General features: G+C 42.1%; 1 protein-coding gene across 2 annotated transcripts; it reads left to right on the plus strand.

Annotated features, from left to right (window-relative positions):
- Positions 1–2,559: 2,559 nt before the first annotated feature.
- On the plus strand, positions 2,560–15,116 carry LOC309400698 (protein LSM12). Of its 2 annotated transcripts, XM_081969315.1 has the most exons (5): positions 2,571–2,993; positions 4,612–4,745; positions 10,977–11,086; positions 12,555–12,681; positions 14,447–15,116. In XM_081969315.1, exons 1-5 carry the CDS (start codon positions 2,873–2,875, stop codon positions 14,537–14,539), a joined length of 585 nt encoding a protein of 194 aa, XP_081825441.1. In that variant the 5' UTR covers positions 2,571–2,872; the 3' UTR covers positions 14,540–15,116. The 2 variants fall into 2 exon arrangements, with proteins under 2 accessions (XP_081825442.1, XP_081825441.1); XM_081969316.1 differs by lacking the exon at positions 4,612–4,745 and having other exon boundaries at positions 2,560–3,013.
- Positions 15,117–15,436: the final 320 nt, after the last annotated feature.

The following is a 15,436-nucleotide window of genomic DNA, read 5'->3' on the forward strand; positions in this document are numbered from 1 at the left end:
CAGGCGAGACGTCACCAGCGCGTGAGTGACTGTGCGCAAGGCCTCCCGGTCCAAAAGGGGCCGCAATTGGCGCACCAGGCGAACCTGGTGGAACGCCCCCCTAGTAGTTGACTAAATACTTTTTTGCCCCACTGTATCTAGTAGTAGGTTTGGTCGACCTTACCAAATGCCTTACTGAAGTCCAAGTAAACTATATCGATGGCATTCCTCTGGTCCACTAATTTTGTCACTTTGTCAAAGAATGCAATAAGATTAGTCTGGCATGATCTGTTTTTGACAAACCCATGTTGGCTTTGGGCTATTACTTTGTTTGCTTCTAGGTGTTCGCTAATTCGTTGCTTATCTTTTCCAGAATCTTTCCTGGTACTGAGGTCAGGCTGATAGGTCTGTAGTTTCCTGGATCTGTTTTTTTCCCTTTTTTGAAGATGGGAACCACATCAGCTCTTTTCCAGTCCTCTGGTAGTTCCCCGGTGTTCCAGGATCTCTGAAAGATATAGTTCAGTGGTTCTGAGATCTCGTCTGCCAGTTCCTTCAGAACCCTGGGGTGTAATCCATCCGGTCCTGGTGATTTGAACTTGTCTAGGGTAGACAGATGCTCACTTACCATTTTCTTCCCTATTTCAACTTGTGTTCCTAATCTGATTTTTGTGGTGCTGTTTTTGATAGGTTGGACTGTTTTATCCCTTTGTGTAAAGACAGACACAAAACATGAGTTAAATAGTTCTGCTTTCTCCCTGTTGCTTGTCACCTTCTTGCCACTTTCTCCCAGCAATGGACCAATTGTTTCCTTAACTCTTTTCTTCTTTTTAACATGTTGGAAGAAGCTTTTATGTTATTTTTTACTTTTGTGGCAAGCCTTTCTTCATTGTGAGCCTTAGCTTTCCTCACTACATCTTTACATGCTCAGGCTATTTGCTGATATTCTGCCTTAGTTATGTCCCCCCCCCCCCCTTTCCACTTTTTGTACTTATCTTTTTTGTCTTTAATTTGTCAGAGAGTTCTTTATGCAGCCATGCTGGTTTCTTTTGGGAGCTGTTATTTTTCTTCTTCATTGGTATTGTGCTAGACTGGGCTTTTGTAATCTCATTTTTTTCAAAATTGCCCAAGCTTCTTGAGTTGTTTTCCCCTTGAGGATTCTCATTCATGGAATTTTTCCCAAGCTCTCTCTAAGTTTATTGAAATTAGCTCTCTTAAAGTCCAAGACTCTGGTTTCACTTTGTTCTACTACTTGTGTTTGCATAATGTTGAATTCCAATATTGCATGGTCACTTGCCCCCAGGGTTCCTGTGGCTTCAACACCTTATATCATTTCCTCTCCTCTCAGTGTCTCCACTAGATAATTGAGAGTTAAGCTGAAACTAAGTTAATCAACTAAATTTAGCAAACTTCCTCAAACCCCCCCCCCCCCAAAATAAATTACCCAGACCTAATCCACGTATCAAAGTGAGGCAGGACATTAAATTAATCAGGACATAAAAGTGAAGCAAGTCATAAAGTGAGACAAGACAGAAAAAAGGAATGAAAACTTGCTTTTAACACATGTAAAAGAACAGGAAATGTTAAAAGCCAAACCGCAAGTTCAGCTAAAGTTCACACATATGAGTCAAGCATATAGCTAACCACACAAGGTTGCTGGAAACTTAGGCAAGATATTTAGTAACAGGAACTATGAACCAATCAATGCTAATATGTTACATTTCCGTGTGCTGCTGCTTTTGAAAGATATATAAAAACTGTCTTTTCTATAAGTTTTTGTTCACATGTTTAGATGTCTGTTTTGGCTACCTTGCTCTGAACCTTTGCGTAAATAAAGACTACTTCTTTTGGTTCCGAAGTCTGAGTCCCTTAATTTTCTGCAACAAAAGGATAAGGTTTGCAAACAGAGTTAAATTAATTAGGTCTCCCAGCGGAACTGCATGTTTACAAGAACAAACATACCTACACACACACACCCCTCAAGTGTCACCCTAGAATCAGCACGTAGACACTTCACCCTAGACAAGCTCCCCTAGAAAAATCTGCTGTACCCCATTTCTCTGCAGCCTGCCCCTAAAGGCAAAACTGTTTTGCTTTTAGGAATAAATATTTCTTCTTTTCTCACAGCTGTCTGGATCTCATATTTATTTATTATTGCGAAGGCCCGGCTCGAGTTGGAAACCCATATTATTATTGACAGCAATTTTATTGCGGGTTAAATTTACTCTCGAAGAGGTAAGCCTGCAGTCTTACAACTGAAATGTAAGCGTGCTTGCTTAGAAGCAGCCTTTACTACACAAACTATATATAGAATATCCGCGACGCATTCCCTCGTAGTAAGGGTGAAGTTTTATGCCCATTTACTGAGAACAAATTCAAGCAAATCTTACCCGGGTTTATTTCAAGGAAAACTTGCATAAAGTCCCAGGCTCCAAGGCCAAACGCCTCCACCCCCACCCGCCCAAGATTCGCCAGCTCAGGACCACCCCGTTGTCCTTCCAGGACCCACCCGTTTCCCGGCGCTTGGCCCCCTTTTAACCGGCCTCTACGTCCCGTTACATTCTTTCTGAATATTGGCAGGAAAGCCTTGCTGGAAGGGGAGCCCCTCCCTAAGAAGGAACCGCCGTACAGCTAACCAACTGCTTCTCGCTTTGCGAGGTGACATCACGTTCGTGCGTGAGCGGCTGACGTACAGACCGGGCGCCCGTCGCCTTGGTCACTCGTCCTTTTTCCCCCCGCCTAGCCCTAGGCTGAGGGACCCAGGTGGCTAAATAAAGAGTCGAGCGCACCGAGATCGTTTTCGGCGCTCCCTTTCTTCGCACATTCCCTTCTGCCACCTCGGCGAAGGTTGCAGAGGCGCAGCTGGGGAGCGAAGGGGGCCTGGACCTGAAACAAAATGGCGGCCCCGGGCGAGTACTTCAGTGTGGGCAGTCAGGTGTCGTGCCGGACTTGCCAGGAGCAGCGGCTGCAAGGCGAAGTGGTGGCTTTTGATTACCCCAGCAAGATGTTGGCACTCAGTATCCTGACTGGAAGAGGGGTAGGGCAAGGGGACGCCGGCACCGGGTTTATAAGGATGCTGTAAGGGGGCACGTGAGCTCGCTCCCTCTTCGGCAGCTAGAGGCAGTTTGACGAGCTGTGACAGATTTAGAAAGGTTGGGGCTGTTGCTGGAATGAGCTCTACGTCAAAGACTCCGGAAACCTATGAGCGTGGTTTTGGGGGAGGGGGCCTAATTTTGAAAGAGAAGACTTGACTGAAGTGCTGTCTGGATATTATTTGAGCCAGGCAATTACTGTTTCAATATGAAATGGGGAATCTGGAGCAAGAGATGATGAGCCTGTATAGCGGGCGTGTCCAACCCGCGGCCCAGGGGATCCTAGCGGCCTTGGACAGATATATATATATATGTATGTATGTATGTATGTGTGTGTGTGTGTGTGTGTGCTAATGGATGGATAAGATGTGAAAACTGAAGTCCATAAAGTGCTTTCTGGCATTGTAATAGAAATGGAAGAAAAAATGGATATGTTAAGAATATATAATTTATAGAGCTAGGGTGCATGGCAGATGCTGACTGGTGCAGGTTTTTTTTTATTGAGAGAAGATTTAAGTTAAACCTGAGGAAGTTGGAGACAGCCTTGAGTTGGTAGAAAAGCATCTGAGTTTGATATAACTCACAGAAAATGTAATACTTGATTTCTCAACATTTGATGGATAGTAATCTAAATGTATTAATAGTTGTCTTTGGAAAGCATTGTATGCAAGTCAGTAAGTCGTAAGTCTTCATTTGCTGTTTATGCAATTTTTTTTGATGTAGCTATTGAGTGATAAGTGTGTGTATATATGTAAATCCTTCCTGAGAGTATTTAGTTTGGGATATCTTATACTGTTATGTAAACTGGAATGCAATTTGAATTGGAAAGATTTGTGGCAAAAGAGAAAGGTGCTTTCAGTCTTCAATAGTTATCTCTTATAACTGCTATGGATCTTCACTGAGCACTTTCAGGCACTCATGGCCTGGGCCATAGTTCTTGAATTGAGGAAGAACTCGAAGTTGACTTTTGAGTGATAGGGAGAGGTTAATATACTATTTCAGTGTGATATACAGTACATTTATAGCAATTGAAAGGCAAGAAGCTAGGTTTGGGATAACATGTCCTAGCAATGGGCATCTTTCTTCACTAAGGCAATAATAGTGATATTATATGGCAGCAGGAAACATTTTTCTTGTTTATTAGAATGCCATAGTTCAGGGAGGCTGAAGAAGTCAATCTTTGATCTGATGCTGAAAGCTTGTTCATTTTATTACAATGAAATTAGTGTTCAAGGTGATTTGACAGCAGCCTCATGGATGTGCATGAACAGTCCACAGAGATTTTGTGTGTCCTTACAGCAGTTTTACAGTGGAACTGATAAAGCTACTAAGAAAATTGGGGTGGGGTTTGGTTTAGTTAGCACCTATTGCTCGGTATTTAAGTGAATGAATCCTGTGCTGTTGACTTTGTTTGCATCTATTCTCGGGAGGCAATCCTGATTATATTGAATGTACCATAAATATAAATTCTTCCTTCATAGAAGTTATCATTTTCTGAGCTGCTATACAACCTTTGTATGTTTCCTTAATGTTTTCCCCCCAGAATGCCCTTCCTCAAGTGGTAAACCTAACCATGCAGATATCTTGCTTATAAATTTACAGTATGTATCAGAAGTTAATATAATCAATGACCGCACAGAAACACCCCCACCTTTAGCTTCACTCAATGTTAGCAAGGTAAGAATCTTGTGAAGATAGTTTTTCAAGTCATTGAAAATACTGAAGCTACTGTTCACAAACTATTCACAGCATAAACTGTTTATTTCCATTTGACTTTTAAACTGCATCTTGATGTTCTTTTTTTTAATTTTATCCATTTTTTCCTTAAACATACATAGGTGCTTAATGAACAGTGTATTGTCTGAGTCATTTTAGGTTTATAAAATAATAATTTTGATATTAATGATAATAGTTGAATAATAGTAATAATGATAATTTACTTTATGCTCAATACTAATGCCAATAATAGTATTATTCAGGTATATCTGATAATAGTCTTTCAACTTCTAACATTTGTGTCTACATGTTAATTGTAATATATAGCAGTATACCTAGTAATATTTTCCCCCTTTCTAATTTCTACCTCTATTTTCTAACTCTTAATCAAGCAAATCTTATATTAAGTATTCTATATCTATCCATCATCTTTTGCCCTTTTTAGTATTTCAACTGCTATTGATTTTTTGACCAATCTCCCATACTCCTTCCTTGGGATCTTGCATCTCCTTACATCACTCTTATTTAATCTAAATATTTCATCTGCCTCTTGCTGTTGAATCTCCAGCATGCCCATCAGTGATTCTTTCATCACACCTGGGAATTCTTTCTCTTTGTCGTCTTCTATATTTTGAGCTCTTAAAGCGTGGTCTGCCTGCTCCATTTCAGGAATTTTTACTGTCACTTCCTCATCTTTATCTGTTTATATCATTTGTTGATTTGTCTCCTCTATTTCTTTCTCTACTCTTTCTCCTTTCTCCTCTATTTCTTGAATTTCTTCTACATTTTTCATTATCATTTGCAGAGAGTTTCCTGATCTCACATCTGTGTCACGTATCAGTTCCTTCATCTCTCTCTGGTTCTTTGTCATAGCTTCCTGAATACATTGAAGCATCAATAGTATTTCTTTTTGAGATGCATCTAATTCTCCATGTTGTGACATTTTACTTTAATGTAATGGGCTAATAATTACTCAATAATCTACCAAGATCCCAATGTCTCAATTGTCCATCACACCAAAAGGCCAATATTAGAAAAAATTACTCAATCTCAGAACTGTTCCTCAAAATGCACAATGTTTATAATCCTTAGGAGCTGCAAATTTGCTCCCTCTCAATTTTCTGAATTTGTAGGTCTTGTTTAACTTTTCTTCTTTCACCTTGTAAGATGTTCTATAGAGCAGCATTTATAATCCAGAATGGCCCACCAGGTTTCGCCATGTCTCATTAATCCACATAGTCAAATGTTCAGTTTCAAGGGCGATTCCTGTTGTTTATAATCTTTAAAAGAGACAGCCTTGGTCGCGTTGGTTGATGATCTCTGGAGGGCCAGAGATAGGGGTTGTTCCTCTATCCTGGTCCTATTAGACCTCTCGGCGGCTTTTGATACCATCGACCATGGTATCCTATTGCGCCGGTTGGAGGGGATGGGAGTCGGAGGCACCGTTTTGCGGTGGTTCGGCTCCTACCTCTCCGACCGGAAGCAATGTGTGTTGACAGGGGGGCAGAGGTCGTCCCTGAGGCCACTCACTTGTGGGGTGCCACAGGGGTCGGTCCTCTCGCCTCTCCTGTTCAACGCATATGTGAAGCCGCTGGGCGAGATCATCCGTGGTTTTGGGGTTGAGTACCATCTTTACGCTGATGATACTCAGCTGTATATTTCAACCCCAAACCACCCCAACGAGGCTGTCGAAGTGATGTCCCGGTGTTTGGAAGCCGTCGGGGTCTGGATGGGGGACAACAGACTCAAACTCAACCCCTCCAAGACTGAGTGGCTGTGGGTACCGGCGCCTCGGTTCAGCCAGCTGACCCCATCGCTGGCCATAGGGGGTGAACAGCTGTCCCCTGTGGAGCGGGCGCGCAATTTGGGCGTCCTCCTCGATGCCCGGCTGTCAATGGAGGACCATGTGGCAGCCGTGGCAAGGGGGGCGTTCCACCAGGTTCGCCTGGTGCGCCAATTGCGCCCCCTACTGAACCGGAGTGCCCTGCGCACGGTCACTCATGCGCTGGTGACGTCTCGCCTGGACTACTGCAATGCTCTCTACATGGGGCTTCCCTTGGGACGCATCCGGAGACTGCAGCTAGTTCAGAACGCAGCCGCGCGGGTTATTATGGGAAGTACTCGTTACTCCCACGTAACACCTCTCCTGCGCGAGCTGCACTGGCTACCTGTGGCCTTTCGGGTGCGTTTCAAGGTACTGATTACCATCTTTAAAGCGCTCCATGGCATAGGACCTAGGTATCTGCAGGATCGCATCCTACCACACACGTCCCTGCGACCTATCCGCTCACACAGAGAGGGGCTCCTCCTGGTGCCGTCTGCTAGGCAATGCCAGCGGGCGACACCTAGGAGTAGATCCTTCTCTGTGATGGGCCCAACCCTCTGGAATGACCTCCCCCCAGACATTCGAACTACCACCGACCTCCGTTCCTTCCGGCAAAAGTTAAAGACTCACCTATTTCAATCAGCTGGCCTGGCACTTTCTTAGTTTTACCTCCCGGGGATTTATTCATTTTAATTGGGTTTGGGGTTTTAATAAGCTTTTAATGTACTATATTTATTATTCTATATACAGTCTTGCAACCTCCTCCACCTACGTATTTAATTATTTAACTGTTTTATGTATGTATTTTATAACGCATTTTAGTGACTGTACACCGCCCCGAGTCCCTTTTGGGAGAAGGGGCGGTCTATAAATACGAATAATAAATAAATAAATAAATAAATAATAAAAGGCTCACCAATTACTCCCAACCAGCCAAAAAGCAAATACATACAAAACAAAAAGGCTTCCAGGTGTTGTTTGCACTCTATTTCACTTTCTCTTATCAATCCTGAGTTTCAAGGTCTTTTCCAGTATAGTATAGTTTTTTTCCACCAATAGATGGCACCCCAGCCCAAAGTTCCAGCATTAGAACAGAGCGGAAGCTGTAACGGCTGATTGCCAAATAGTCACAGAATCTATTTTGCTTTATACATTTTCTTCCAATATTCAAACAAAATTGTCAACAAATTGAAATCACTTTTCATGTTACTGCAAGTTCCAGTCCAGTCTTTCTATATTTTAGAACTTATAGTCTCCCATTAAAATTTCCTTTCTCTTTCGGGTCTATAATCTATGTGTTAGCTCACTGCTTTCAGCAATTTAGAGAATCTTTCTTTCAAAAGTTCTTTTATTTGGGGTTAGGTCTCTAGTATAGAAGTTGAAAGTCGCCTCACCCAGTTCCAATCCACTGTTCACAAACTGCTCCAGCTCATTTCATTCTTTGGTTGCCCCAGCTTCAGTTCAGCCATAATGGCCATCTCTCTTCTTTGTTGTTTGGGATGGCGGGATGGCACCTTGGATCGAGCGGCAGAGCTGCCATTCTCCCACAATCAGCAAGTGATCCTTCCTTTCTTCTTCACCCCTCCAGGGTTACTTTAGCCCTTTAGGGCCCCCCAACAAGGAAGAATTGGCTGGGATTTCACAGAGCCCCACTCTCCCGACTGGCTCGCCACAACGGCAAACCAGAAGTCTGCATCTTGATGTTCTTAATCATGTAGTTTGAGTAGCAACACTAAATAGTTTTCAAGTTAATTTTTCTGGAAATTTACTTGTTAAATATTGCCTAATCCAGGAATTCTCAAACTATTCATTTTATAAAATTGCAGTACTAAAGTTGTGCAATCCTTCTCATTAACAGTTCAAATGATTTCATTTGGGTTTGGGTTGGCCAAAAAATAAATATGTTTCATCATATTTTCTTGACTTTTACTAGCAGTACTTGGTCAACTTTGACTTTTCTCTTGCTACACAACAAAAATATTTTCATTTTGAAAGGCTGGAAGTTTAAAATAACAGATAAAAATACTGAACTTTGCTAATCTCTACACTGCGAGAGACACCCTAAAAGTTATGAATATGCTACTACATTGGGACTTATAAGCCAGCAGAAGATCACTTGCCAGTCACAGTAGTGATGAATAGTTTAACCATATTTCAAAATCCAAGCCACAGTTGGCTGCCCATTCTTATTGTGCAAGCCAGCTGCAAGCTTGGACAGGCAAATTGGGAGCAACTTTTGGCAAAGCATGTGTTTTGTGTTCACATGTCTAATCATCTTAAATGTAAATGGCCAGCTCTCTTCCTTTAAATTTCTTATTACCCTCAATTTGGAAATATAACCCATAACAACTTTCAGGCAACATAAAGTATCATAGCCATTGCTTTAAATGCATTCTTAATCTTGAGAGTAGTTTATTGTTCAACTATATCTCATTCTCTTATGTATGTATTTTAGCTGGACAAAGCAGCTTTCCCTTAGTGTTATACTATATATGATTATAGACTATAGTGGACTGGATGGGAGAATGCTAGATTCAAGAACTCTGGTTTACCCTCTTATTTTTCACTAGAATGAGGCTGTCCCTATTAAGGGACCAGCCGTTTATCAGTTCCCCCCCACCCTTTTTACCTAAAAGCCCTGTCTCCAGGTTACTGATTTTTAGCCATAGAGCAGGGCTGTCAAACCAGTGGCCTGCGGGCTGGATGTGTCACATGCTGGCCATGCCCGTGCCCAGTTTAGCAAAGGGGAAAAATGTCCTTGATACATCATGTGATGCCACCAGTTAGACCCCCCTGCCATAGAGGGTCTAACTCCGTAATGGCGAAATTTTTTTGGCTCGCGTGCCAAAAGTGGGGGGAGTGCAGGGGGGTCGTGCATGGGCGTGCCACACATGCGAGCACTTCTCCCCTCTGTGCACATGTACACGTAACCAGCACTCTCCCCCCCCCTTACTTTTTTCACCCTCCTCAGGCTCCAGAGGCTTTCTAGGAGCCTGGGGAGGGTGAAAATAGCTTCCCCCCCGAATCCTCCGGAGCGCAAAAAAACGGCCCTACGGGCAAACCAGAAGTTCAGGAACGGACTTCCAGTTTGTTCGTAGGGCCGTTTTTTGCCCTCCGGAGCCTATGGCCAAACCGAAAGTGGGAGCCTTCAAACCGGAGGTGGGAGCCTTTGTATTACATCCAAACCGGAAGTGAATTCCAAACCGTAGGGCTGTTTTTCGCCCTCCAGAGCCTTCAGGGAAAGCTGCTGAAGGCTCCAGAGGGTGAAAAACAGCCCTACGAGCAAACCGGAAGTCCGTTCCCAAAGTTCCAGTTTGCCCGTAGGGCTGGTTTTTCGTGCTCCGGAGGCTTCAGGGAAGCCTCTGGAGGGCGAAAAACATCCTCAAAAGAAGGCCGAAGTCAGATGGCGCTGGAGCTGACAGGGCAATGCCTTGCGTGCCCTAACAAATGGCTTTGCGTGCCACAGGTTCGCCATTACGGGTCTAACTTTAGCTTGCCTGGATTTGGGATTGATTATTATAATGTAAGCATTTTGTAGGAATAATGGGGGTAAGAAATTAAAAGTTCAGAAGTTCCTCATTTTGTACATGTTACATGTGAGATTTGGAAAACTAATACACAGTTCAATGTACAGTATGTATTAAGAGTCAAGTAATCTGACTTTGGATTGGACATGCAACAAATGGGTTGCAGGTGTACAGCAGTATTTACAATCATACCAAGTGAGTATTGCATCTCGCAGAAATTTCAGAATTTTCGTTACGGTAGTGCAATTTTGTTAAATGGGTGTGTCTATAGAACTATAGATCTCTTATATGCCTGTTGAGACTATATTCCCAATTAAGTGACTCCTTCATTTGTCAGTCTTCATTGGCACTTGTTAATTGAGTGAAAAAACATGAAGGCATGTTGGTGTTGTTCAGTAGCCACAGTTTAGTTATTGCCAAAGAAATAAAAGAAATGGATTTAGTTACGGAAAACTACAGTCCCAAAACTCTTTACCGGAAATAAAGCTGTATGTTGAGCATTTTCTATATTTCTTCTAAACCCGTGTTTCTCAAACTTGGCAACTTTATGATGTTGTGGACTTCAACTCCCAGAATTCCTGGCTTTGGATATTAGGTTGGGTTATGTCACCTGTACTTTGTTGTCCCTCACCTTTCCCCCTTGTCTACTTTAATCTTAAAAGTACCTAATTGCTTCCTTATTTTAAAATTATCTTTGTTTTACATTGTTTGGAAAGTTTTTAAAGAGCTTAACTTCATGAGATGGGATTTGTCCCATCTATGTCATCCAGACTTTGTGTTCCTGCAAATCAAATTCCATTTGAAGATTAAGGTTACTGCATCTCTCATGCACCTTTATAGCTTGCAAACAAAGCACGGATGGAGAAGGAAGAAAAGCTGAGCCAGGCGTATGCAATTAGTGCTGGGGTCTCTTTGGAAGGACAGCAACTATTCCAGACTATACACAAGACGTAAGTAGCAGGAATTTTTACAGATATAATATAGGAGATAACTTTGGAGCAGAAATTGCTATGGAGTATGTTTATCCCTCTCAGGCACTGTGATCCCAGCAAATGCAAATGGATGTTAAATTGGTTTTTCTTTCAGTTTGCTTGAAAATCAAGTGCTTGGAAATCTGAATTTTTTTGCCCACTTTTTGTGATTGAAGTTGAATATGCTAGGTGGATTATTCTAAACCCAGATAATTTGAATTGTTATGGTGGCTATTTGGTAGAAAATGGATGTATGATTATTTGCTGGTGAATTTAAGATTGGTGGTGTGAATTCACCCCCTCCCAAATCCCAGTGTATATTCAAATTACGTTTTTGAGATGGAACAGTACTTCCAAAGGGTTTAAATTTATTCAATAACAAAAAACAATTATATTGAATCTAATATATTGTGAAGGGTGCACAGCTGCTCATTAAAAGAACCAGCTTATAGCTAAAATACCTATTATACTCTTCCTTGTTTATTACATGATTCTAATGTTAAATCTGTTTTTTGCAAGTCTAAAGGCATTTTGAGTAAAACCATGCAACAACATTTAAATATGCTAAGCCTGGGATGGCGAACCTATGGCACGTGTGCCACAGGTGGCACGCGGAGCCCTTTGTCAGGGCACTTGAGGCGTTGCCCTGTCAGCTGAGTTCAGCCTTTTTGAAAGCCATTTTTGCCCTCCCCAGGCTCCAGACCTTTTATAGGAGCCTGGGGAGGGCAAAAAGAGCCTCCCTGAAGGTCCCTGAAACCTCTGGAGGGCCTCTGGGGGGGGGCTGTTTTTGCCCTCCCCAGGCTTTTATAAAGCCTCTGGAGCCTGGGGAAGGTGAAAAAAGCATGCAAAAAAATGGGGGGTCGAGCCTCTCATGTGCACATGTGCACTGGGAGGGGGGTCACGCGTTGCATTATGGGTGCGGCATGCCTGCTCATGACCCCCCCTGCGCTCTCCCCCCTTATGGCACGCGAGCCAAAAAAGGTTTGCCATTGCTGTGCTAAGCCATTATGTGGTTTGTTTGATTTTGATTTAGCACTGTGTGAAGTAAGTCCGTGTTTATGTTTTATGTCTGTAAACACATATTGTATGTATAAATTTAATCAGATTTCATTGACAAAACCATCATTTAGCATGATATGTGAACCAACCTGCATATATCAACAATTAATAAAGTTCAGCATGTACAGATGTTAATCTTAATTGAATGTTGTGCACTGATAAAAAATAACAACAATGGCTTTTTTATAAGATTATGTACTTCAAAACACTCAGAGCAAATTCACAGTCATGAGAAACTAATATGGGAATGTTCAGGAGTATTAGTTCTTGGGTTAAAAAGGTAGTCATTGGACAGATGATCACAAGAACAAACAGCACCTTTTTCCATTACAAATGGCCATGAATTTTCATTAGTGAAGCCAATCAAATTTCTCTGTGTTTCCTCCAGTATTAAAGATTGTAAATGGCAAGAGAAGAATATAGTTGTGATGGAAGAAGTTGTCATTGCCCCTCCATACCAAGTGGAAAACTGTAAAGGGAAAGAGGGGAGCGCCCTAAGTCATGTACGCAAAATAGTAAGTACTGTGTACAATGGTCAGAGATCTGTCAGGGAAAAGAGAAGATGGGGTTCAAAAAACAGCCGCACAAGCAAGCTTGACCTTGATCATAGAGATTCAAAAGTGAATTTGAACTGAATTCACATATCTTGTTTTGATTTTGGCATGAGTTTGAGCCCAGTCACCATAATTCATAAATACTGGCTTATACTTATTATATTCTGTGAACTCAAACAATTGTGGTTGATTCAGTGGTAATGGTTTAACAGACTATGATGATGCAATGTATGACTGTAGCCTTCATATTGTCAAGCTCAGGCACAGAGACAAGACAGTGAGATCCAATCAAGCCCAATCCTTTACTTGCTTACACCTAATAGATTCTTGCCAAACTAAAGCTATAACTTTCTAAGCTACTAGATATATCTTGAAAGATTCTAGGGTGTGATTACCCTAAACCTCTTTTCCCCACCCCCACCCACGTTAGCTTGGGACTGTGCACTTTCTTTATCTGGGTCTCCTTCTGGGAATGGTCTGAATTGGCAAATCTTCCACCTCTGCTGATGCAGGTGCACATTCCATCACACATGTGTCTCAAAGCAATACAGGTAGTCCTTGACTTATGACTGATCCTTTAACAACAGTTTGGAGTTACAGTATCCTTGAAAAGGGTAAAGCACTTCAGCTTTTGTAAATTGTCTCTCACACATCCTGATGGTTACATGACCGCATTTTGGGCATTTGGCAACCGGCTCACATTTACAACTGGTTGCAGTGTCCCGTGCTCATATGACCATGGTTTGCAACTTTTTTTGCCAGTTTCTGGGGGAAAAAACACTTATTCAGGAGAATGGATTACAGTTTACAATTACATGATTTGCTTAACAGCTGTAAAAACAATCATAAAATCAGTTCTGGTCATGTGGGTGCCTAGACTTGTGACTGTTGCAACTTATGACTCAACTTATGATCCCAATTCTGGTCATAAGTTGAAGACTACCTGTAACTTATTTTTAAGTAAATATCTTATCAAACAAGAGGCAAGTTTAAATCCAGATGATCCAGTTTAAATTCAGATGATAAAAGTGGTAGTTGTATTTGTAGTATAGAATGGAACTTCACAATTCTACAGTAGCAGAACTGTGAGAAATGTCTCTGTGCCCTGTTTGAAGTTTTATATAGAGATATGTTCTGTATGTCAAATACAGAATCTCTTGGTATCGGTATAATTTCCTCAATATTCTTCAATATTTGTAGTGAACACAGACATTCTGTGTTATTAGTTAAGGTAAATGCCTTGTTTTTTCCTTTAGGTATTGTGTTTTCTTCCTTTAAAGCAGGGGTCACCAACCCCCTGGCCTCAGTCCACTACTGTGCCATGGCCTATTCAGAACCAGTCTGCGTGAGCGGTGGGCCAATGCGCACATGCATGTATGCAGGTCAACTTGTGCAAGTGGCAGACCGTCACGCGTGAACACATTTGCACAAGTCGAGCTGCATGTGTGTGCGTGCCAACCTGTCGCTTACACAACTCAAGCTACCTGCACGTGTGCACACAGCCCAGTTCTCCCCACCCCCCCAAGCCAGGTTAGGGACAGCTGCTTTAAAGAAGAAGAAAATCATGACTCCATTTTACAGTTCATCAGTGACCCTCAATTTCAAACTGCTGTAAATCATTATCTTGCATTCAACATTTCCAAACTCATCAACCACTACTTTTCATGAGCATACCAACAGTCCCACTAAGACAAGTGCTAACTTCTTTGCCTCCTTCTTCATCCAGGTCGAGAAACATTTTAGAGATGTCGAAAGCCAAAAGGTGATGCAGCGTTCACAAGTCCAGCCAACACAAAAGGAAAGCACACTCTCATCCTGAATTCCACCTGCCCTTCATGGTTGTGACAGATTGCTCCGGGGGTGGGGGTGGGGGTGGGTGGGGGGGTGAGCCCTTTGAACATGCAGCAGCAGATGAAACAGACTTCCTCAAAAGAGGGCAGGGGGGTTCCACTTCTATGTTGTGGCTACCTTGTAATGATGGGACCCACAGTTTCTGAATTTTAGACTTCAAAAACAAGAGAATAATTTAAAAACTCATTCATTACTTGACTAACGGGCTCTTTACTTTTTGCCCTCCAGGTTTCCCCCCAGATCAGTCAGCTGTCTTGTATTTGAGGTTTTTCTCCCTCCCAGTTTTTTTTTCCTGCTTTACTGAAATAAATGCCATGTCACCCCTGTTTCTGATGTGTGCTAGGAGAATTCAGCTCCTTATTTGTCCTATTAAAAAGAAAAAAAATAGAGGAAACAGAAAATAATGAGCTGACTGTGGTGATGTAATTGGGACTTGTCTATGACTGACTTATCTCATTTTGGTTTTTGTTTGCACCGGGCGAGGCTTGACTTAGCCTTATTTTTCTTATCTTGAAATACATATATAATAAATATCTATCTCTATATTTATATCTCTATATTATTATTATTAGTAGTAGTAGTATGTGTGTGCGCGCACGCAGGTATATATATGGCAGAAAAAAATCTATGCTTGTTAACAATCAGGCCTTCTGCAGTTGGCATTTTTAGCTTGGCCTTCAGTGGGTCACAACCTATTGACAGTTCATACTTAGGTGTTCTGACCCCCCTCTTCGTACACCAAAGCACTCCAAGACACGAATACTGCTAGATAATTTATTCACAGTAAATTAACACACTGACTAGACCTTGGCAGCAATCCAGACTTCCAAGATAAGACACAGGCACGAGAACGCTTGTCCAGCGT

Source organism: Natrix helvetica (assembly GCF_964273705.1).
Source record: "Natrix helvetica genome assembly, chromosome: W".
Lineage (NCBI taxonomy): Eukaryota > Metazoa > Chordata > Lepidosauria > Squamata > Natricidae > Natrix > Natrix helvetica.